The sequence below is a fragment of the Tamandua tetradactyla genome, chromosome 16 (genome assembly GCF_023851605.1).
Source record: "Tamandua tetradactyla isolate mTamTet1 chromosome 16, mTamTet1.pri, whole genome shotgun sequence".
Classification (NCBI taxonomy): Eukaryota; Metazoa; Chordata; class Mammalia; order Pilosa; family Myrmecophagidae; genus Tamandua; species Tamandua tetradactyla.
Genome location: NC_135342.1, coordinates 47,209,546 through 47,235,217, shown reverse-complemented (window position 1 = coordinate 47,235,217; position 25,672 = coordinate 47,209,546). Strand labels below are relative to the sequence as shown.

At 36.8% G+C, this 25,672-nt stretch overlaps 1 protein-coding gene across 1 annotated transcript in view; it reads right to left on the bottom strand.

Annotated features, from left to right (window-relative positions):
* The window catches only part of RBL2 (RB transcriptional corepressor like 2), a 113,746-nt gene extending 89,382 nt beyond the window's left edge, over nucleotides 1-24,364 (bottom strand). The window contains exons 1-4 of the mRNA XM_077132445.1: nucleotides 23,981-24,364; nucleotides 15,466-15,596; nucleotides 10,665-10,865; nucleotides 1,011-1,075 (exon numbers count right to left, since the gene is read on the bottom strand). Of these exons, the coding sequence (XP_076988560.1) occupies nucleotides 1,011-1,075; nucleotides 10,665-10,865; nucleotides 15,466-15,596; nucleotides 23,981-24,223 (640 nt within the window). The 5' untranslated portion in view covers nucleotides 24,224-24,364. The remainder of the gene's footprint in view (nucleotides 1-1,010; nucleotides 1,076-10,664; nucleotides 10,866-15,465; nucleotides 15,597-23,980) is intronic.
* Nucleotides 24,365-25,672: the final 1,308 nt, after the last annotated feature.

The window sequence follows — 25,672 nt, the reverse complement described above, 5'->3', positions numbered from 1 at the left end:
ATGAATACCACATTCTTGCTAGAGTGTTTTTTCGACATAAAACCAAGAGCCAGGAGATGTGAGTTCAAATTCTAGCTCTGCTCCTAGAGGATGGTTTCTGGACCTCAGTTACCTCATCTGTAAACTGAATAAATTGAGCAAGGTGATCTAATAATGAGACTGTCTTCTATTTGATTTACGAAACTCACAGCTCTATGATTTTTGTATTTTAACCTTTACATTATTGAGCTATCTTAGTGGCAAAGTCACGCCACACAGTCTAGAGTGAAAAGATGTGTAAGGCAGTGCAACAGAGACTCAGGGGCAAGAATTCTTGCCTGTCAAGCCAGAGACCCAGCTTCGATTCCCAGAGCCTGCCCATGCCAAAAAAAAAACCCCCCAAAAGCTGCGTAATTATTATAACTGTACTTCTTTAGATTATTAAGAATTATTTCTACACAGAAATAGAAAGATAACAAGAAATAATACAGGCATATTTCACTGAATGCAGATTGTGGGTAAATTAGATTAGGTGAGATGAGAAGAGAAGGGAAATAAACTGAATCTAGAAACATATGATTAAGCATATTTATCTGAACAAGATGCAAAAATTCAAAAGTAATTTGAACTACTCTGAGAATGATCAGTCTTGGGCTCTATGATCATCCTGAGTGAAAAGATGTAGTGTTAGAACAAAATTAAAGGATTTTTCATTTAATAAGAGAAGGTTTGAATATTGTAGAGAAGTCTTAAAAAGTTATAAAAAGGCGGGCAGGCCACGGTGGCTCAGCAGGTAAAAATGCTTGCCTGCCATGCCCGAGGACCCGGGTTCGATTCCTGGTGCCTGCCCATGTTAAAAAAAAAGAAAAAAGTTATAAAAAGGTCATATTTAAAAAAGAATCTAGGATTAAATCCTTGAGAAAATTTTCAGTGAGAATCTATTCCTGATACATACTATGGGTTAGCAAAGTTAGTACCCAAACATTTAAATAAACTAATTAATAGCTAAACAAATATTACTCTTTTCTTACCTTTTGCATATATAAAAAGCACCCAACAAAACTGGAAAACTTCAGACACGGTACAAGGCTGTCGCCTTTGGGGGAGAAAAAAAATCATGAGATAACAAAATAATTAGAAAAAGAAATCCCAGATGACTGCAAATTAGGTGAGAAACAAAACCTACAGCTAAAGGGAGTCATATCAGATTCTGCTTGGCACGGAAAATGCACAAGAAGTTCTGTCCCAACCATACGTTGATAGGAACCGAAGCCAGGGAAAGAATTCACCTCAGAAAGGATAAGATTCTAAAGAATTTTAACAGTTTTTTTGTGATCGAGATAGGTAAGGTGAAAAATAAATGAGTAACAATAGCTCTTTTGATGACATAAGGACGGCTAATGCTACTTTAAGACCCATGTATGCAGCCAGATATTTCTTCATTTCTTCCCTCTATCCAGCTGATGAACTGTAATATTCCTTTATTAAAAATATTCCAGACTACTCTAAATCACAAAGACATCCTTTTTTGTAAATTATACGCTTTCTATAATTCCTAACACTTCCATCCATTAAGGGAACTTGCTCTGTTTTACCATGGCGTCTCCTAAAGAGCATTTCAGGTCTGCTTGGCTTTTCTATCAAAATCTCTAGCAATATTTAGATAAGATATCTGTGGTCTCTATATCCCAATAGTCTTATTCTAACAAGGTACCCAGAATAGCAAAATACCTTAGAGAAGAATCAGGAGACCCAGATTTAGTTCCAACGCTGTCAATTAATTAGGGATACTTGCTCTCCCTATGCCTTAGTTTCCTCATCTGTCAAAAGATTACTCTACTTTTCAATAATACCGTACTTAATTCACAGCACATAGTGAGAATTAAATATTAGTCACCTGCTTTAAAAAGTAGCCTCCCTACCACAGACATATTATAAACAACTGCAGTTTTAATTGCCTACCAAAATGAAATTCAAACTTTTTAGTTTGAACACTTAAGTCACTCTTAAATTCTAACTCTACAACTTGAAAACTCTAGACCAAACTTAAGTACTCTCTTCTAAATTCCTTCTTGCCTTCCTGCTTCTGTGTCTTTATTCTTGCTATTTATTTCCTTTGCATAGAAGGCTCTATCTAAATCTCTAAATTCACCTATGAATATTCCATCTACTCTACAAGACCGATTTTCACCTACTCCATGAAACCTTACCTGTTTGATTCATCCAAAAGTGATTATTTTTGCTTCAGAACTCCTATATTCCTATTATTTATTTCATTAATGGGATTTTTTTATATGTCACACTGCACAAAATGGAATCTCTACATGCCTCCTCTCCCTAACCAAACTATAAGTTCTCAGAAAACAGACTGTGGGTGTTGTTTTTTTGTTTTAAAGTACTTATATCCTCCATAATACCTAATACAGTACTTCCAAACAGTTAAGTGCTCAATAAATACTCAGTAACTTCCAAAGAGTATGTGAGAGGCAGTATAAAGTTATAATAGAGAATACAGGTTCTGCTGTTAGATTACCTGAGTATTATTAACAGTTCTATACTTAGTAGCTGTATGACCTTGGCCAAGTTACTTAATCTCTCTGGGGCTCATTTTCCCCAACTGTAACAACAGTATTAGCCTCATAAGGGATTAACTTAGGCAATAAATGTTTAAGTCTTAAATCCTATGCCATAATAAATTCTCAGTTCAGTGAATTATTACTACTAACAGAAAATGCTAATAAAAAGTATATAAAGCAATACAAATTTATAATTTTCAAATAAAGTGATCATATTATTTTCTTACTTAGAATTAGATAATATAGAGATTTATAACTATCACAGCAAGTGCAATTTGAAATCATTCTCTAAAACACTCCAAAGAAAAAAAAGACATTCTTTTTTTAACGATTTTTTTATTTTATTTTTTTAAATACCAAAAAACACCAAACAAACGCAAACATTCCTATTTTGATCACTCCGTTCTACATATATAATCAGTAATTCACAATATCATCATATAGTTGCATATTCATCAACACGATCATTTCTTGGAACATTTGCATCTATTTAGACAAAGAAATAAAACAAAAACAGAAAAAAAATTGATACATACCATACATACCCCTTACCCCCCTTTCATTGATCACTAACATTTCAAACTAAATTTATTTTAACATTTGTTCCCCCTATTATTTATTTTTATTCCATATGTTCTACTCATCTGTTGACAAGGTAGATAAAAGGAGCATCAGACACAAGGGAAAAAGACATTCTATAACTTTTTTAAACTATCACACTGGCTTCCCTCAAACTTAGAATAAGCTTCTATCCAAACTTTAGGATACTTAATTATAACCAGTCAATTCGCCTTTGCCCAACTGCAAGCAAATTAGACTAGCTGCTTCTCTATCAGTAGGGTCAATTAAAATGTGACAAAAACAAATATGTATTTTATTTATAAAAGCTGCTCACTTACTATAAATATTTCCTTCACAATTTGGGAAAATTTCTATATATATGAAAGAGAAGCAAACATTGTTCATTTCATTCAAGAAATTACAGTAACTCCTTTTCCCCTTATCTTTCCAGACAATATTCTTCTGGTTCCATTTTTTTTGCATGGGCAGGCTCCAGGATTCAAACCTGGGTTTCCAACATGGCAGGTGAGAATTTTACTATGGAGCTATCCTTGCACCACTCTCTACTTCCACTTTAAGAATGAATTTCCATTCCTATTTTATGAAAAAAAATTTTGTGATCAGTAAAGATAGAAAACACTGAACTAGAGTAAGTTTATAGACTTTGCAGACCTGTCCAGAAAGCATAATTTCATAATAGTTTCAGTTGCCCTAGCCTCCTTTCAATCAAATTTTTCTGCCCTTGATGAATATAAACATCAAAATATGTAGACAAGGTATTTATTCAGGAGGGCTATTTATCACTCAGTTTGACATCAAGACCTACTTGATGTAATAGAAAATACAGTGGTCAAATTCTATTCCTAGGGCAGCTAATTGTTGAAAATTAGGTAATTTTCATACCTAAGGTATGACTTTTGCAGAATTTGGGTTGTCTAAATGAAAAGTGAAAATTATATAAAGACCCCAAACATTTTCCAATATGAAAGAACTTTTCAAAGTCTTCATGACTAATACACAATGAAAAGTAAAAAAATAAAATAAAAACAGTATTATTAAGAGAAAAACATTGGGAAAAAAAAGGATTAATTATGAAAACACATTTATTCCTTAAGGCCCACAAAATAAACTTAGAGTTATCAACTGAGGGATCAAACCTGTAGCAAAAGACTACAGGGCAAGTGGCAGCATAGGGAGGTGTGAAATTTAGTTAGTCTTCTAAAGCAGCTAGTAAATAGCCAGAAACTGTCTGGAACTATTTGGGGGACATCCCTGACCAGACACACATTGTACACCAGTCTGGAATGAGTAGAACATGGCAAAGAACTGTTAGTAAAGTCCCCAAATCTGGAAGCTGGCACATTCCTACTAGTACGGTCAGTTGGAGATACTTCCCTGGGAGAAAAAAAAGAAGTGGTCTCGGCTGGGAGCAAGGGAAGACAACTCAGCCAAACTCCAACTGGGGTTTTAATTAACAAATCTGGGCTGCTGAATAAAAGCTCCAAGCACAGATAAATGGAGAGCAAGCAGGAAAGGAATCCTGAGGTCTCACCAGGCAGAGAAGAGGCCAGGCTGCCATAAAACAAAAAAAAACCAAAAACCTGAGACTTTTAGAGTCAGTCAAGCTCAGAAAAGTGGAAAAGGGCTATGTTCCAAGAAAAGAACACATAGAACCAGCTAGTAAATCTAGTTGGTTCATGACAGGTGAGCCCTGGGGGCTGGCTCTGAAAAGGAACTTTCTTTTTTTTTTCTTTTCTTAATCTTTTTTCCTTTATTTTATATTTTTCTCTTCTTAAACTATTTTCAATTGTTAACTCTGACCCTGTCAAAGGTGGAATTAAGATAGGTCTGAGAGACAAAGTATGGAGTAAAGGAGATCATCTTCTAAAGGTTTTACCTTCCCCAAGAGGAGGGGGCAGGGCCTAGCTCAAGTGGTGGTCCTCAATTAGAGAATTCAGAGCCCAGGGGATAAGCCCTAAGTGTGCCTTCTACCACAGATTCTGTCTCAACCATGCCCCTGGCAGCTACAGGGTCTGCTTAGAATTAAGCACTGGCTTTAGGCCAGTGCAGAGCTGCAGACTGACAAGCACTACCTACTAGGAAGGATAGGAAAAGTACAGAGCCTAGAGGCCTCACAGTTATCTCTGAGAACTGCTGGGTCTCATCCTCCTGGGAACTTGATAGTGATTATACTCTCCTAAGACCTGGGTCTGTCTTAACTGGGAAAATCCAACTGGGGTTGACCATATCTGGGGAGATGCATACAAAAGGTTCCATTTAGACAGGGCCAGAACCAGAAAAACAAAAGCTGAAAAGTTCTGATCAGTTAAATGGAAGCTATGCTAGAAGTCTAGAATAAGTTGAACTAAACTCCAAAGAACAGACAGACATCAAAGCCAACCAGCAAGAAAACCCTAGGAAAAAGAGCGAAATGACCTCTAGAATAAACAAATCAAGGAACTCAGGTGCCAAGACACCAACAAAAAATTACAAGTCATACTAGGAAAAAGGAAGTTATGGCCCAGTCAAAGGACTAAAACTAACACTTCAAATGAAATATAGGAGTTGAAACTAATGGTCAAATGAACACGCTAAATCAATTCAAAACTCAAATCAATGAAATGAGGGAAGATATGGCAAAAGAGATGAAGGATATAAAGTAGACATTGGGCAACCATAAAGAGGAACTCAAAAGTTTGAATAAACAAATGGCAGAACCTATGGGAATGAAAGGCACAATAAAAGAGATGAAAAACACATCTCATCTCAATCTACAATGTGGGACATTTGATAAGACAAGTGCCCTGGTATCTTCAAAACTGTCAATGACTGGGGGAAAAGAAGGCAGAGAGACTGTCTCTGATATCAAAAGATGGTAAATGCAACGTGTGAGCCTTGCCTTGATTATGATTCAAATACTGTAAAAAAAATTTTTTTTTTTTTTTTCATGTGCAGGAGTTTAACTGGAAAAGGGCCTTGAGATAACATCTGTGAGAAAGTGAGAGTCACAGGATTAGAGAGAATGGGAGAGAAGGTAAAGTTCATTGCAATTGTTAATAGAGTGCCAGCATGGCTTTTCAGAGTGGTCCTGAGTTGAGGCAGGAGGGCTTAGCCTTGTTCCCCACACAGGTCCAGTTACTGGGTATGGGCTACTACAGAAAGGGGGTTCTCTTCAGTGAGGGCAATCCTTGGAGAGGACTCAGAAGTCAACACTGATAGCAAAAGCTGGAAGAATGAGTGTTTCAGTTCCAAAGAGGGTTCTGGGTGGCATATCACAGCATCCACTACAAAAAATAACCCTAACAAGAGCAGATTCCTGTTATTCTCCAGCATCACTTCTTTGTATAAGTTCCCCTGCTCTGGGTGCAGTCTCTTCCATTCTGCTTCTGTAAAGATGACAGTCACATCCTGGAATGTAACTGGTACTAGTATTTCAAGCTTTCCTTCTTCTCTTGGGGTCAGACATCCTTAGAAGGCAAACCTTTTGCCTTATAGTTCTAAGTCCATTTCTCCATAGTTTCCGTATCTCCCCTGTTCTTTGAAGCCAAAACCTTCTCCCAATCCTGCTCTCCCAAAGCAGAGGATCTGAAAATGTCATGGCCCCAGAGTCCTGCCACTGTCTGCCATGAAATTCTGCCAATGGGTCAACTGGAAGTCATCTCAAGATGATTTCTGCTGCCTGGGGTGACTTCTTTGGACCTTACTTATAAAAGCCCATATTGTTTCCATGCAGCCAAAACCAGAGCCACTTAAGGACAGTGAGATCAATCTATTCAGCCCTCAACTGCAGATCTGTGTTTGTAAGAGACTCACAACAGCAAATTTGAAGAGGCAGAAGAAAGGACTAGTGAACTAGAGGACAGAACATCTGAAATTCTATACACAAAGAAACACATATGGAATAGAGCAGAAAAATCTGAGCAGGGTCTCAGAGAATTAAATGACAATATAAAGTGCACAAATACACATGTTATGGGTATCCCAGAAGGAGCAGAGAAGGGAAAAGGAGCAGAAAAAATAATGGAGGAAATAACCACTGAAAATTCCCATCTCTTATGAAAAACATGAAATTAGAGATCCAAGAAGTATAGCATACCCCAAACAAGGTATAGCTGCATAGAGCTACTCTAAGACACTTAACTAATCAAATTTTCAAATGTTAAAGACAAAAAGAGAATTCTGAAAGCAGCAAGAGAAAAGCAATCCATCACATATAAGAGAAGTTTGATAGACTATATGTGGACTTCTCAGCAGAAACCATGGAGGAAAGAAGGTAGTGGTATGATATATTTAAGATACTGAAAGAGAAAAACTGCCAACCAAGAATTCTATAGCTGGCAAAACTGTCCTTCAGAAATGAGGGAGATTTTTAAAATATTTTTCAGACTTAACAGTCTCAGTGACTATTTCAAAAGTCTTGAGAGAGTTTGTGAATAAGACATCTGCTCTACAAGAAATACTAAAGAGAGCACTATAAGCAGAGAGAGAGGTTTGGAGAAGAGTATAGAAATGAAGATTATCAGGAAGGGTAAAAAGAGAGAAAAAAAGATATACCATATAAAATCCAAAAGACAAAATGGTAGAAGGAAGTACTATCTTTACAGTAATAGTATTAAATGTTAATAGATTAAAGAACCCAATCAAAAGATATAGACTCGCGCGGGCAACGATGGCTCAGGGGCAGAGTTCCCGCCTGCCATGCCAGAGACCTGGATTCGATTCCCAGAGCCTGCCCATGCCAAAAAAAAGACATAGACTGGCAAAATGGGTTGAAATCAGGACTCATCTATATGCTGTTTATAAGAGACTCACTTTTAGACTCAAAGACAAAAATAGGCTGAAAACAAGAGTTTGGAAAAAAATATTTCATGCAAACAACCAGAAAAACAGTGGAGGTAGCTATACTAATATCTGACAAATTAGACTTTGAATGTAAAAGTGACAAAGAAGGACACAATGTATTAATAAAAAGAAGAATTCATCAAGAAAACATAACAATCATAAATATTTATGCACTGAGCCAGAGTGCCCCAAAATGTATGAGACACACACTGGCAATACCGAAAGGAGAAGAAAAACCTCTAAAATGATAGTTGGAGACTTCAATAACTGCTCTCATCAATGGACAGAACATCTCGACAGAGGATCAATAAGGAAACAGATGTTGAAAAGTACAATAAATGAACCAGATTTAACAGGCATTTACAGAACATTACACCCCACAACAGTACGCTACACATTTTTCTCAAGTTCTCATGGATCATTCTTCAGGATAGACCACATATTGGGTCACAAAGCAAGTCTCAATAAATTTAAAAAAACTGAAATTATACAAAACTCAGATCATAATGGAATGAAGCTGGAAATCAATAATAGGCAGAAGGCCAGAAAATACACAAATATAAGGAGGCTAAATAACATACTCTTAAACAACCAATAGAAAGAAGGAAGAAATTCCAATAGAAATCAGTGAACATTTTGAGGCAAATGAAACTGTAGACACAACATATCAAAACATATGGGATACAACAAAGGCAGAGCTGAGAGGGAAATTTATTGCCCTAATGCTTACATTAAAAAAGAAAAGCAAAAATTTAGGAATTAACTGCTCACCTGGAGGAACTAGAGAAAGAACATCAAACTAACTCGTAAACAACAGAAGAAAGGAATAAACAAAGATTAGTGCAAAAATAAATGAAACTGAGAACATGAAAATGATAGATGCAACAAAACCAGAAGTTGGTTCTTTGGGAAAAATCAATAAAATCAATGGAAGCTTCAGCTTATATGAACACCGTAATTACATGGAACCTTGACTAGAGAGTGAGCTTGTGTCAATTCATATAGGTTAGTGTGATGCCCAATACATTCCAGACGAATGTGGGCAAAAGAGAAAAAAGTATTTGCATTAGTAAAATTGCCTAGTATGTTGATTTGCTCAAAATTTGATGTTTGGTTTTATGCACTTTGTTGCTATTAACATCTTTCTGTTTTCACATAGTTTTCAATAATTGAGTAATTTTAGAAGCATTATTTTTAGGACTATATAGTTGTCACAGTAAACATCTTGTTTTTCTATGTGCATTGTACAAATTTTTCATTCCTTTACTCTTTGTGGTTGGATCTAACACTAATTGTATTGTTTTGTTACATCAAATAAACATCTTCTGTGGAAAAAAAAAAGTATCTGCAAAGTCTCCTTGAGGGTCTAGGAGAAAAGTGGGAAATATTAAACTTCCCCATCTAGGGAAGACCTGATATTCTCGCAAACATTGGGAACTACCAAGTTGGTGGGCCAGGCCCTCGATCTTGGGGCTTGCGCTGTTTAAACTTATTCCTGCACAGGAAAAGCTAAGCCTATTCATGATTACCCCTAAGAATCACCCCAGGAAACTTCTTTTGTTGCTCAGATGTGGCCACTCTGTAAACCAACTGTGCAGATGAACTCACTGCCCTCCCCACTATGTGGAACAAGATCCCAAAGGGTATAAATCTCCCTGGCAATGTGGGACATGACTCCCAGGAATGAGCCTGGCCCTGGCATAGTGGAATTGAGAAAGTCTTCTTGACTAAAAGGAGAAAGAAAAATGAAACAAAATAAAGTTTCAGTGGCTGAGAGATTTCAAATAGAGTCAAGAGGTGATTCTAGAAGTTATTCTTATGCAGTATATAGATATCCCTTTTCAGTTTTTGGTGTATTGGAGTAACTAGAGGGAAACACCTGAAACTGTTGAACTGCAATTCAACAATTCATTCTTGAAAATGACTGCATAACTATACAGCATTGAAGTGTGACTGGGGGATTGTGAAAACCTTGTGACTGACATGCCCTTTATTTAGTGTATGGACAGATAAGTAAGAAAATTCAGATAAAAAATAAATAAATAATAGGGGTATGGGGGATATGGAATGCTTTGGGTGTTCTTTTTAATTTTATTATTATTTTTTGGAATAATGAAAATGTTCAAAAATTTATTATGATGAAAGCATAGCTATATGATGATACTGTGAGTCATTGACTATATTCTCTGGATGATTATATGGTATGTGAATATTTAGTATATATCAATAAAATTGCAATTAAAATAAATAAATAAATAAAATGTACAGGGTTCCTATTTGAAATAATGGAAATATTTGGGAAAGGGATGTGGTGGTCATAATAGAATATTTGAACAGAATTAACAGCACTGAAATAAATATATTTGAAAATGATATTGAAAGGAGAAATGTTAGATTGTGTATATAGTAACAATAAATAAATAAATAAATCCATGGAGCTATACAACATAATCAATGAACCCTAAGTTAAACCACGGACTCTAATTAATAGCACAATTATAAAAACATGCTATCATCAATTTTAACAAATATTCCACACCAAAGCAAGGTGTTGATTGTTGAGTATGCATATAGGTATATTGAAATCTCGTATTTTATGTGTGATTGTTCTGAAAACACACATCTTTTCTAGTAAAGAAAAAAAAGATATAAAAAAAATGTAGGAAAGACAAATGCGTATTCCCAACTAACAAGTCAAACACATACCGCTGTTTTCTTCCTCTTTGTTGACGGGGCTGCTCCTCTTGAGGATATTTAAAAATATCCTGGAAAATGGGCTCATACTTTTTAAAAATCACAGCAGAAACAGTGAAGTTTCTTTCTAATCTTTCAGTACGTTCTCTAAAATGTGAGGGTAGATTTGCCATGTCTTCCCACTTCTTCATTTTGTTAAAAAACTCAATTAAGCTGATATTAAAGATGAAAAAGAAATATTTTAATTAACATAAAAGTAAAATACACAAGAATAAAGGTAAAATAAAATTATCTCAATAAATTATAGTACTTTTAGACAGTGACAAAATCATAATCATACCTTTGATATTAGAACCTCTTAACCTACTTTTTTTCTGAGAGTACCCAAAGTTTCTTAAATTAAGGAATAGTTTAAAATATAAAATACATAGATAACAAAAGTAATGTCACCAACATTTAGACTTAACTAATATTAATATATTGAATTAATCTTGCTATATTTAAATATATCATCCCACTGTCTTCTAGCTTCTATGGTTTCTGCTGAGAAATCTACACACAGTCTTATTGGGTTTCCCTTGTATGTGATGGATTGTTTTTCTCTTGCTGCTTTCAAGATCCTCTCTTTCTCTTTGACCTCTGACATTCTAACTAGTAAGTGTCTTGGAGAACGCCTATTTGGGTCTAATCTCTTTGGGGTGCGCTGCACTTCTTGGATCTGTAATTTTAGGTCTTTCATAAGAGTTGGGAAATTTTCAGTGATAATTTCTTCCATTAGTTTTTCTCCTCCTTTTCCCTTCTCTTCTCCTTCTGGGACACCCATAACACGTATATTTGTGCGGTTCATATTGTCCTTGAGTTCCCTGATACCCTGTTCAAATTTTTCCACTCTTTTCCCGATAGTTTCTGTTTCTTTTTGGAATTCAGATGTTCCATCCTCCAAATCACTAATTCTATCTTCTGTCTCTTTAAATCTATCATTGTAGGTATCCATTGTTTTTTCCATCTTTTCTACTTTATCCTTCACTTCCATAAGTTCTGTGATTTGTTTTTTCAGTTTTTCTATTTCTTCTTTTTGTTCAGCCCATGTCTTCTTCATGTCCTCCCTCAATTTATTGATTTCGTTTTTGAAGAGGTTTTCCATTTCTGTTCATATATTCAGCATTAGTTGTCTCAGCTCCTGTATCTCATTTGAACTATTGGTTTGTTTCTTTGACTGGGCCATATTTTCAATTTTCTGAGCGTGATCCGTTATCTTCTGCTGGCGTCTGGGCATTTAGTCAGATTTCCCTGGGTGTTGGACCCAACAGGTTGAAAGATTTTTCTGTGAAATCTCTGGGTTCTGTTTTTCTTATCCTGCCCAGTAGGTGGCGCTCGTGGCACACGTTTGTCTGCAGGTCCCACCAGTAAAAGGTGCTGTGGGTCCTTTAACTTTGGAAAACTCTCGCCATGGGGGAGGTTCGCTAGCCAAAGCGGCTTGGAAGAGTGCCAGCTGGCCCAGGGGTCCGAACACAGGGAGGGACGCCGGCCACTGCAGCCCGGGAGAGCGCCCGTTCGAATTTCCTAGTCGGCCCGGGGCGCCAAGCATGGTGGGAGGGCGCCAGCTGCCGCAGCCCGGGAGAGTGCACCGTTCCCAGCCGGACCGGGGAGTCACGTGTTTGGAAGGGACCCCCCCGGGCACCGTTCTCCGTGGCCTGGGGATTTCCGATCCAATTCTCTCAGTTGGTCCGGGGGGCCACGTGTGGTGGGGGCGCCAGCCGCCGCGGCTTGAGGGGACCGCCTGCCCAATTCTGCCAGCTGGCCCGGGAAGGAGGAAGGGAGGGACTCCGGCCGCTTGCCGCCCCGCCCAGGGAAGCCTGCGCCACTCGGCGATCTCACCGGAGCAGGTTCTCTCAGCAAGTCAGCTGTTCCAGGATGGGGTACGCTGTCTTTTTGATCTCTGTCGTGGCTCCGGGAGCTGTTCTGTATCGTTTCTACTCCCCTAGTAGCTGTTCTGGAGGAGGAATTAAGATCCGCGCGTCTTACTAAGCCGCCATCTTCTCCGGAAGTCTTCAGCTTTTTTTAATTAGAAAATATAATGCTTTGCTTGGAAAGACTAGCACCTCCCTACTGCCACAAGCACAGGCCAGCGCTGGCTGTCCAACGTCAATGTTGCTATATTTGCTTCAAATTTTTAAAAACTAGAAACACTACAGAAACAACCACAATTCCCATTTGTCTTCCTCCCTAATTTCATTCCCCACCCTGTCCCAAAAGATAATCATTCTAAAGTCAGTGTGAATCCTTCCCATTCATGATTTTACACTTACCACATATATATGTATTTATAAACAATAAGTAGTATCTTTTGGGTTTTAAAATTTTATATAAATGTTATCTTTTGTTTTCATCCTGCAACTAGCTTTTTAACTAATGTTTCTGAGATTCATTAACATTGATACATTTTAATTGCTAAAAACATTCCTTCCTATGAACACACTGTGATTTTTACATCCATTCCCCAGATAATGGAAAATTAGATTGCTTATAAATGTCCATGGTAACAAAAATATGCTGTAATGAACATATCCTTGTACACATGTGCAAGAATTTCTTTAGAGACTATCCCAATTAGTAGAACTGCTGAGTCAGAGAATGAGCATCTTCAACTTTACTGGATACCATCAAATTTTCCACAAAAGTGGCTGTGTCTATATACACTCTCACCAATGTACACCAGCAGTAAAAAAGAGTTCCTGTTTCCCTACATAATGACCAAAGTTAGTATTTTCAGACTTCAAATTTCTTCAATCTCATAAAAATGAAATACTATCTTCTTCATTTTACTTTGATCGTCTAGATTTACTGAGACTGAGCATCTTTTCCTATATATTAGCTTTATGAGTTTTGAATTTTGTGAAGTCATATTCTTTACCCATCATTTTAGCGGGTGTTTGTCTATTACATAACCATATATTAGAAGTTCTTCAGATAATTCTAGACATAATCCTTTGTTAGAAATATAAATGGTAAATTTCTTTTCCCAATATGCTCTTTGTTTTTAATCCATTTAGTCCGTTATGACAGAAAAGTAAATAATCTGAATCTATAGATAAAAAAACTAAAGATAAAAATTGAGGTTTTGAAAGGGATTTAAAGCTATGGCTTAAATTAAAATGTTGGATAAATTTAAGTTACAATAGTTTATTATGATAATAGCATAATTTGACTTCTGCTTCTAAAGTTCCTGATTTGGCATTTAATTGGAGCTTTCTACCTTCATTTTTCTTCTTCATAATGATTATATTTTTGCACCTTACTTAAATCTACCAGTGCAGATTTATTGTCTCTTCTTCATCAGCCTAAATATAACTCAGATGGAGTTCAAGGTTAAATACTTCAGTTAAAATATAACATTTCTTGCCCACCAGGATGGCTATTATTAAGAAGGTAAAAAAAGGAAAATAACAAATGTTGGCAAAAATGTGGAGAAATTGGAATTCTCATGCATTGTTGGAAGGAATGCAAAATGGTGCAGACACAGTTGAAAATAGTTTGGCCATACCTCAAAAATTCAAACACAGAACTACACAGAAACATATGGCCTGGCAATTTCATTCCTAAGCATATACTACCAAAAATTAGAAACAGGAACTTAGATAATACAATGTGAATGTTCAGAGCAGCCTTAGTCACAACAGCCAAAAAGTGAAAACAATGTAATCAACCATCAAAAGATAATGGGATAAACAAAACGTGGTATATCCATACAGTGGAATATTATTCAGCCATAAAAAGGAATGAAGCTCTAATATGTGCTACAACATGAGCTGTGAAAATATGTTAAGTGACATAAGCCAGACGCTAAAAGAAAAATATTGTTTGATTCCATTTATATGAAATTTCTAGAACAGAAAAATTCACATATACAGAAAGTTGATTAAAGGATCTAGGGCCTTGGGGGAAAAGGGAGTAGGAAGTTATTTTTGATGGTTTCTGTTTGGGATTGATGAAAAAGCTTTGCTAATGGATACTGGTGATGGGAGCATAACGTTGTGAATGTAATTAATGTCACTGAATTGTACACCTAAGTGGTTAAAATGGCAAGTTCTATGTTATATGTATATATTTTTACCACAATAAACTTTCAAAAATATATTTCTTGTTAGTTATTTCAATTTTAAGTGATTTTTAAACCATTAGGTCCATATTTTAGCAGTGATATTTTCCACCAAAATGGAAAATATTATTTTCCATTAATCTTTTAATAAGCCATGGAAGAAAATTCACTCAGAAGGCATAAATAATAAATGCACACAATTCAATTATATTACAGGTTGAAAAAGCAATTTCTAGCTCTTCTTTTAAACATTATTTGACCTTCTTTATAATTGATTTTATTAGTGTTGCTTATCCTCCAACAGCAAATCAAGAAATATTTACATGTTCAATGTAAGTCTTATGCATACAGTTCTAAGTATACTATAAATCAGTATTTTATTTATTGTTTCAACCTAGATTGTCCCTTAAATTTTTCAATGTCCATTTAGAATTGTGCTGATCTTATCACAATGATAAGACACAACCTTTAATAGTCACATACTCTCATACAAGAACCTAATACACTGAAATTTATATTTTTTTCATCAAAACCTAAAATATAATGGATACTAACTTAGCTATGGTCAGGGAAAAACAATATCTAGCTTCTAAATTCAGTATTACACAGGTACAAAGGCTCAGAAAATGCTGAACAGAGAGAATAGTTACTATATCTATGATTTATGAGCTTTTCATATAGTCACACTCCACTTTCAAACTTTAACATAGTTACCTCTGCTCTGAACATCGCAGGATTCTCGTTAAAGATACATAGTTTCCTTCAACTGTTCCTTTGCTTACAGTTGGAACAGATTTTCTGCAAGCCACATATAAGGCACATGCTAACCAATGAAGATCATTTCCCTGTAAAACAAAAGAAAATTATATTTTAGCGAACAAGCTATATATATATTTCAATATAAAATAATTATTATATTTAAATTGGAAGTGTTTTTGATACTTATGGGAAACGATATTTTCCACTGATGACCCTATCCCATATGCTCTTGTTATAAAATGACATTGACATAAAGGCAGGGGTCTATATTCCCTCACCCTGAACTGAATAAACTTTTTAAAGTGTCTTTACCAGTTTAAAAGTAGAGTGTCAGAGCTAGAGTTCTGCAGCTATGAAAGTTAGCGTGCCCCCATACAGTACTGTTAAAAACACTGAAAACATGATCAAACATCAATTAGAGATATGAATGATGTTAATCTGGATAATACTAAGGTAAATCAGACTAAAGGGTAAAAGATGATATTGACCATATTTTAAAACTTCATCTTCTGTGTGAAGATGAAGTTTTGGTGTGAAACCAAAAGAAGAGATGTTTATTTGGTACAAAATTTATATTTTCAGTAACATACTATCTACATTTTTTTCATACTATCTAATTTAACGTATAGTCAGCTTATCTGAACACCACAATTTCATGGAACCTTAAATAGGGAGTGAGATCTTGTTGGTTTGTACAGGTTGGTTTGATGCCCGGACACATTCCAGAGTAATCAGGGCAGAAGATTAAAAAGTATTTGCAAAGTCTCCTTGAAGGACTGGGGAAAAAGGTGGAAATACTAAACTTCCCCATCTGGGAAAGACTTGTATTCTCACAAGCACTGGGGGCTGCCAGGTTGTTGGGCCAGACCCTTGATCTTGGGGCTTGCCAAGATTAAGCTTATTCCTGCAAAGGAGAAGCTAAGCCTACATATGATTATGCCTAAGAGTCACCTCCAATGAACCTCTTCTGTTGCCCAGATGTGGCCTCTCTCCCTAAGCCAACTCCACAGGTAAACTCACTGCCTCCCCACTATGTGGGACATGACCACCACTACATGACCACCAGGTGTAAATCTCCCTGGCCAACATGGAAAATGACCCCCAGGGATGACCTTGATCCTGGCATCATGGGATTGAGGAAGCCTTCTTGACAAAAAGGGGGGTAGAAATGAAGCCAAATAAAATTTCAGTGGCTAAGAGATTTCTAAAAGAGTTATGAGGTCATTCTGGAGGTTATTCTTATGCAGTATACAGATATTCCTTTTCAGTTTGGGGGTACTGGAGTAGTTAGAGGGAAATCTAATACTGTTGAACTATAATCCAATAGCCTTGATTCTTGAAGATGACTGAGTATTTACAGAGCTTTTAAGGTATGACTTTAAATGTGAAAATCTTGTGGCTGTCACCCCCTTCATCCAGCGTATGGACACATGAGTAAGGAAAAATAAATAAATAAATAATGGGGGAGGGGGGCTATGGGATGTTTTGGGTGTTCTTTTTTACTTTTGTTCTTATTTTAATTTTTTTTGAGAAATGAAAAAGTTCAAAAATCGATTATGACAGAAGCACAGTATAATATTATGATACTGTGAACCAATGACTATAAAATTTCAGTGATTATATAGTATTTGAAAATATATCTTAATAAAATTGCATTTAAAAAAAAGAATTGATACCATATAGCTTCCAAGATAATAAAAAGCAATACATATTCCACCTGGCTCACTCTCTCTCAGGACACGTGACTTGGAAGTCCTGAACTTACATGTAAGAAGTCTGATGACCCGGAATCACTATGCTGGAGAGACCACATGAAGAGTCCACTTACATTCAGAGGAGCCCAAGGAGCCTCAGATGTGCAAGTTCTTAGCTGTACAAGTCTTCCTAGTGGGCACCAGATATTGTGAAGCAGAAACATGGCATCTCCATTGGGCCCTGTTTGAATTCTGACTCACAGAATCTATGAGCCTAATAAATTAATTTATGCTACTGAATTGCAGGGTGATTTTGTAAGCTATAAAAACTGGAACAATAGTGTTGCATGTATTTTTGTATAGATGTGTGCTTGAGTGTGTGTGTGTGTGTGTGTATGTGTATGTATATATATAGGTTTTGAGTACGAGCTGTATCTTACTCAAAATCCATAAAGTGAAAGAATTACATATAAAATTAAAGTTTAATGTACATGAAGTCACTAAATTTATACTTAATAAAAACATATGCATGGACATGGATACATGAAATTTATTTTTATAACCACATGGACTCTTGTGGACCCATTACTGGAACTCATTAAGAAAAATACTTTTGAGGACATAAATTCTATAAGATCATTTTCATAATATTTTATTTTCAAGAGCTAACTCAACTCTTTCCTCCTATCAAGACCAATGATATTCTTTAGTTTCATGGTATCTAATGCTGGTCTAAATGAAAATGTTTACCACACAGACTAGCTCAAAAGCCTAATTTTAATTATTAGGTCATAGGCTTTCTATTTAAACACACACACACACACAGATATGGGTATTAAATACATCTCTGGGAAATGGCTTCACAACATTCTTGATGTAAAAATTTCCAAAGTAAATATAGTTTATAACCATCCAGTCTGAAGAGCAGAAAGAAGAAAGAATAAAGAAAAGAGAAAAGAACTTGACAAACACGTAGGACATCATCAAGCATTAACAATTACGCATTGTGGTGGTTTCTTAGACTTTACACCCAAAGCACAAACAACAAAAGAAGAAATAGATAAACGGGACCTCCTCAAAATTAAATACTTTTGTGCTTCAAAGGACTCTGTCAAGAAAGTGAAAAGGCAACATATTCAATAGAAGACAATATTAGGAAACCACGTATCCGACAAGGGTTTAATATCCAGAACATATAAAGAAACCCTACAACTCAACAACAAAAAGACCAACAACCCAACTTAAAAATGGGCAAAATAGACATTTTTCCAAATACAAATGGCTAAAACGCACATGAAAAGATGCTCAACATCACTAGCTACTAGGGGAATGCAAATCAAAATCACAATGAGAGGGGTGCAAGAACTCTCGCCTGCCATGTGGGAAACCTGTTTGATTCCTGATCCATGCACTTCCCCCTAAAAAAAAAAAAAAAAAACAAGCAAAACAAACAAGCAAACAAAAGAAAGAAAAAACAAGCAAAAATTCAACAAATGGTGCTGCAATAATGGGATACTCAACATGAGAAAAGAATGAAATGTGACCCCCGCCATACAGCACACACACACACATACACAAAAAAATCACAATGAAATATCATTTCACACCTATTAGAATAGCTACTGTTTAAAAAACAGAAACTACAATTGTTGGAGAGGATGTGGAGAAATAGAAACACTGATTCACTGCTGGTAGAAATGTAATGGTGTAGCCACTGTGGAAGACAGTTTGGTGGTTCTTCAGGACACAAAGTACAGAACTGCCATATATCTAGCAGAACTGAAAACAAGTGACTTGAATAGACCTTTACACACCAACATATATAGCAACATTATTCACAATTGCCAAAAGATGGAAACAACCTAAATGCCACCAAATGATGAATGGATAAATATACAATGGAATATTATTCAGCTATAAGAAGGAATGAAGTTCTGATGTATGTAACAATATGAATGAACCTTGAGCACATTATGTTGAGTGGCATAAGTCAGAGAGAAAATGATAAATATTTATGATCTCACTGATATGAAGTAAATATAATAAGCAAATTCATAGAGTTAGAATCTAGAATACAGGTTATCAGGGGGATAAAATGGATAGAGAAAGATGAGCTGATGTCTAATTTGTGCAGAATTTCTATTTAGGTTGATTGGAAATGTTTGGAAATAGTGATGATAGTAGCATATTATTGTCAACACAATTAAGACTGCTGTATTATGTTGGTGAATGTAATGCACAACACTTATAAGGGTTAAATAATAGGGTGGTATACAGGAAAAAATATACCTAATATAATTATGGACTATAGTTAACAGTAATATTTTAATATTCTTTCATCAATTATAGCAAGGTATCACATTAATGGAAAGGGTCAACAACAGGGGGTTAAATGGGAACACTGTATTTTTTTACGTCTTTTCTGTAAACTTACAACCTCTCTAATTAAAAACAACAATATTTTTTAAATTATGCTAAGTGAAAGAAACCAGACACAGAGTACTACATATTATAAGATTCCATTTACACAAAATATAAATAAATTATAGAGACAGAAGTAGATTAGTGGTTATGTAGGGCTGGGGAAGGATAGAGAGATTAAGAAGTGATTGATAAGGAGTATGGGGGTCTTTCTTTTTTGGTGTTAACAAAAATGTTCTGAAATTGACTGTGGTGATGAATTTCCAACTCTGTGATTATACTAAAAAACACTGATTGTACACTTTGGGAGGATTGTATAGTATGTGAATATATATCAATAAAACTGTCGTTTAAAAATATGCATTGTGGGAATTCCAGAAGGAGAAGGAGAGAAAGGGACAAAGAGAATATTCAAAGAAATAATGGCTGATAACTTTCCAAATATAGTCAAAGATAAAATACATACACATCCAAGGCACTCAACAAACTCCAAACAAGATAAACCCAAGTAGACCCATACTGGAGCAGATGATAATCAAACTGTCAAGTATTAAAGATAAAGAGAATTCTGAAAGCCACAAAAGAGAATCAAACTGTCATACATAAGAGAGATTCATAAGATCAAGTGCTGATTTCTCATGAGAAACCTCGGAGGGAAGAAAGCAGTGGGATGATATATTTATTTAAAGTGCTGACAGTAAAAAATAATTCCCAACCAAGAATTCTACATTCAGCAAAGCTGTCTTTCAAAAATATGGCAGAATTAAGAAGTTCTCAGATAAACCAAAGCTGAGGGAGTTAAGAAACCCTTGACAAGCCCTACAAGAAATGCTAGTGAGCTCTGCAGGTTGAAAAGAAAGGACACTAGACAACAGATCGAAGGTCCATGAAGAAATAAATATCTCAGGGTAACAACCTGGGTAAATATAAATGCCAGTACTATCGTATTTTTTGGTTTGTTATTTCACTTTTTACTTCCTACGGGATCTAAAAGACTAATGTATAAAATGTAATGATGAATCAGTGGACTCATATAAATATATAATTTATATTAAAAGAACTACATAAAGTTGGGATGATAGAGGGGTACAGGACCATAATTTGTGTATACTATTGAAGTTAAATTGATACCAAAACAAACAAGATTGTTAAAGAGTTAGTATGTGAAATTTAAGTCCCATGGTAGCTACAAGTAAAATATCAGAAAATATGTAAGCTCAAAGGGACAGAAATTAGAGTACAGGTTGCCACAGCTCGGGGGGGGGGGGGGGGCAGGGTGAATGGGAAGTTAATGCATAATGGGAAAAAGGTTTCTGTTTGGGGATATGGGAAAGTTTTAGTAATGGAAGTTTGTAAGGGCACTGCAACACTGTGAATGTAATGAATCCCACTGAAGGTATGCTTAGGAGTGGTTGAGATGGGAAAGCTTATGTTGTATACAGGAAAGGAGGAAGGGAAGAAACAAAATGTCATGTAATACATGATCCTGGATGGGATCTAGCAAGGAAGAGAAAAGACCCCAAGAGACATTATTGGCACAAACCGAAAAATCAGAGTAAAGACTGTAAGCTTATATCACTGATAAATTTCTTGAAGTTGATAATTGTACTTAAAGCGGTTATGTGAGTGAATGGCCTTGTTCTTAAAAAATGTACACGAAAGTATTAAGTGTTTAAGGAGCACCCCACACTCAAGTGTTCAGAAAATGAATGGATGATAGATAATACACTGATGGATAGACAGAATGATATAACAAGTATGGCAAAAAAAAGTTTAAACTGGTGGATCTGGGTATTGGGGGAGAAGGATGAGGTATGGTGGAGTTCTTTGTATGCGGTTTGTATTATTTTATTATTGTACAAGTTTAAAATATTTCAAAACAAAAAGTCAAAACAAAATTTAATTTACAACTGAACTTCTCTCTCTTACATCCACATATCTTATTAATATAAAATTAAGTCACAGCATTATCCTGTGTTTTAATGAAAGGTTTGCAGTAGATGATTTTTAATGGTCTATTTTGGTTCTAGGGAATTTACAACCATATCATTCCCAAAAAGAAGAAACAAAATTAGTCTTACATATTATAATTTTATAGTGCTTAAAGAACAAAGTAGACTGAGGACCTATTTCTTAATTAATGTAGGTCTACTAGGCTACAGACAGGTTAAAAGCAGGCTCCGTACCTGGTTTCCCTTTGGTCCTAAAAAATGTTTGTTGAAAAGCCCCTGATGCCCACAACTCCCCTCCTCCACCAAAAAAAGGCGTCACTCTCAAAATTAACAACTCATGGTCATACACCTATGGGGTCAAGTAGATCTGGGTTTGAATTCCGGTTCTGCCATATATTTACAACACCTTGGGAAAACTTCTTAGGTTCAGTTTTCTTACCTAAGGATAATGAGAATTAAATGAATTAATCATAAAGCTCAGAAAATACAAGCAATCAAAAAGTACAACTCTATAACCAGTATTCTGTATTAAATATCATGTGAGCTTTATTTTCCTTTGTACACTCCATGAGAATGACATTCCATGTTATCTCACATCATATCTAAATATAATGTCCACCATAGTAGGAATTTTTACCAGTTTTCTTCATTGCTTTATCCTCAGTACCTAAAACAGTGTACACAAAACAAAGAAATATTTGATAAATGGATGGAGTTTCATGCATTAACTGGGTAAACTGAGCTAAGAAACTGAAACTGGAGTCTTTTCAAAAACTCAAGTAATAGAATGTGTTTTCAAAAATAATTTACCTCCTATCTGCTATGCACTTACATAATGCTGGCCTTCATAAAACTTAACCTTTATATATCGGAATAGTTCTACAGTATGGTGATAATGCTGGCTGTACCTAATTTGCAGGATTATCCTGAGGGTAAAATAAGAGCTTCTTGGAGGTCCTTAGGCCCTGATCAAATTAAAAAAAAAAAAAAAAGGAGTCCTCTTTGCCAGACCAAAGGACAGAAAGCACTGAGAGATAAAGAAAAGCATGGTCTTTCCAGCCATATCATTGAGTACATGAAAGAACTCTGTAAGATCTAAAGCACTGTCCATATGAGTGCCTACTATGTACCAGGAACACACATTACCTTATTTAACCTTCAGAAAAGCTCTGTGAGGTAGGTAAAAATAACTACCGTTTATTTATCACAAATTTGAATTTTGTAGCAGTTTTGTCTCAAGTCATCTAGGTCTGTCAAATCCCCAAGTATATTACTCTATCTTTCGGTAGATATAACAAAGGGGAAGAGGGGGTAGTAGATGAAATAAAATTCTATTAATGCAATAAAATTTTTTAAAAAAATAACCTTTGTCAGCAATTACACTTTAGGCAAAAACACAACCGAGTTAAATAATAACGTAGATCTTCACACCCTGGGCCTATTTGCCCTACTCTTTCCACAAACCGCATATGAAACAACTTAAGAAAAACAAATGGCCTCATGTGTAAACGCCAGACACACGGGCAGTGAAACAGCTGATAAACCACCCGGACTTCCGTACCACTTTCCATTCGGCCCAAAAAGAGGAGACCGCCTGCTCAGTTGACGATTACTGGCTAAATGACCATTTTTCCCATCTGTGCGACCCATACGAAGAAAGAGACATGACATGCCTGGGTCATGACATGTCCTGTGCAATGTCTGAGGTGACCAAAAAAGATCCTCAGAGCAGTCGCAGCTCTGACTCACTGGTGATTAGTGGGGGCGTGCTTCTATATCCCGGTAGGCAAAAAGTTCATTTAACTTGACCTAAGGAAGATTAGTCTTACTACCGTACATAAACACGGCACGAAATTTAACAATACATTAATTCAAACGATTCGATGCCTCAATGAAAGCAATTTGGTACAACAGGAAAAGAAGTGGAGGAGAAGCCTAGAGACCTAAGGCGCTAAAATCGGATCAAACGCTGAGCGAACCTGGGCAAATCCCCTTCCTTCCCTTCTCAGTACAGTGTTGACAACCACACATGTTCATTCTGCCAATCGGGTACTCAGGGCTGCAAAACGACCACACAGGCCCATTTCTGTAATGGTGACTGCAGTACAACCTCAGCCTCGCCGTTTTACTTAAGGACAAGACGTGTTTCCCATTCTGAGCCAAGAGGAAAGAGCAGCAAGACCAGATTCACCCTCAGAGCCGCTAAGAGACTTTTAAAAGCCTAATTTCCAAGACTACAGTGGGCAGAAAGGATTCCCATCCCGCTCCAGGCTGGGCGCCCGGGGCCTCTCCTCGGGTCCCTGCGGGTCGCCCCGTCCGGGGTGAGAAGGCGGGGCCCCATCTCCGGAGCGGGACACAACCACTAGGCCCCGAGAGCCCCCTCGCCTCCTCGCACAGACGAACCTCCAGCGTGTAGCTCTCGCTCATGTTCCGGTAGCTGTCCCAGGCCTCCGCCCGCGCCGCCTCGTCCATGTTCAGGCGGCTGCACAGCTCGTCGAACCGCCGCTGGGTCTGAGTGGCCGGCGATCCGGCCGGCTGCGCGACTTCCCCCGCCTCACCGTCGTCGTCCTCCTCCTCAGCCTCTGAGGCCGCGGCCGCCGGCGGGGGAGGCGGGGGCGGCGGCGACTCGTCGCCTCCAGACGGCATATCGCACCCCAGGGCGGCTGGTCCTCAGGATAGTCGAGGGCCAGGACCCAGAGCCATTCAAACCGTGAAGCGCCCGCCCGTCAGTCGCTCTCTCCACGACTGCGCTGCTACCAACGGCGCGGGACCTCTTATGGGCTCCAGTAGTTGTGAGCACGGCCTGCTGGGAAATGTAGTCCAGTCCGGAGGCTTATGTGGGCCAAAAATTACGTAAAAAACTTGTGTCGTCACCCCTGGGCAAAAGGGTTTCTCCGCGTTTTAAGTGCCTCTCCACGGCGAGACCATCTAGCAGAGAGAAAAAGAAAATGTCCAAGAAACGTTGACAATGAAGGTTTAATGTTCAAGCTGTCCCTAGAAATCATAACTCCTCGTAACCTGGGTTTCTTTATCTAAAAAATTAAGATAACAGCAAGGGCTTATTTGCCTAAATTCAAATCTCCACTCCGCTCCTAATTTCTAGTTTTATCCTATGTTTTAATTTTATGTGAGCCTTTAAAGTAGCTATTGGATTTTTTTTAATGCAGAAATTATTTTTTTTCCATAGGGTGACTTTACATTCCGTCTAACTCACATATGTGTACTACTCTCAGCCACCCAGTTGGTTTAACTTTATATAAAGCTGTGTGTGTGTGTGTGTGTGTGTGCGTATGTGTGTGTGTGTGTGTGTGTATTAAATAAGAATTGCTGTCTTGCTATTTTTGCTTTGCGCAGTGTGGTATGTAAACTGAGGTAGAGAACTAAACTGCTTGGGACAAAAAAAAAGGAGTTATGGAAGATATAGGGGGAGGAGAGAGGATAGAGAGGGGAGACTTGGCTAGATAACAAGACACCTTAGGGACAGTTTGGAGACAATGAAACCCTCTCTGTGAAACCTGAGGTAAAATTCACATTAATTAGTGACCCTTTTAGGACTGAATTTGCTTTGTCAATGCTCAGTTTCAAGGTGACTCTGGGACAAGAATAGAAGCCCTACACAAACAGTTTACACGCATTTGAAAGAAGTTTGTAAAAGTTCTCTTTCCTTATATTTAGGATGGAGATACTAAATTTTAAAATAATGATCTTACTTATTTTGTATACTATTATCACACTTTACCAGGGGTAAAACTTGAATTGTTTATTGAAGTAAAATGAACTTCACTATTTTTAGTAGAATTTAAACTTTATTCCCATTACATATGTATTTTATTAGAATATGATTTATTTTAATATGGTTATATTAATATTTCTTTTTAGTCTCCAGTGTCTTGGAGCAGTTAGAAGCAAAACTTAAAATTGTGAAACTGTAACCTATACCAAACTTTGAAATCTGTTCTATAACTAATTGTTAAAATGTTCTCTGAACATACTAAATTACTTTCCAGAAACCTACAACCTGTAATTGGAATCCTAGGCCAGATAAGTCCTGAAACTCAGAGGGGCCAGCCTCTCCAAGAAAATCAACTAGTTCCA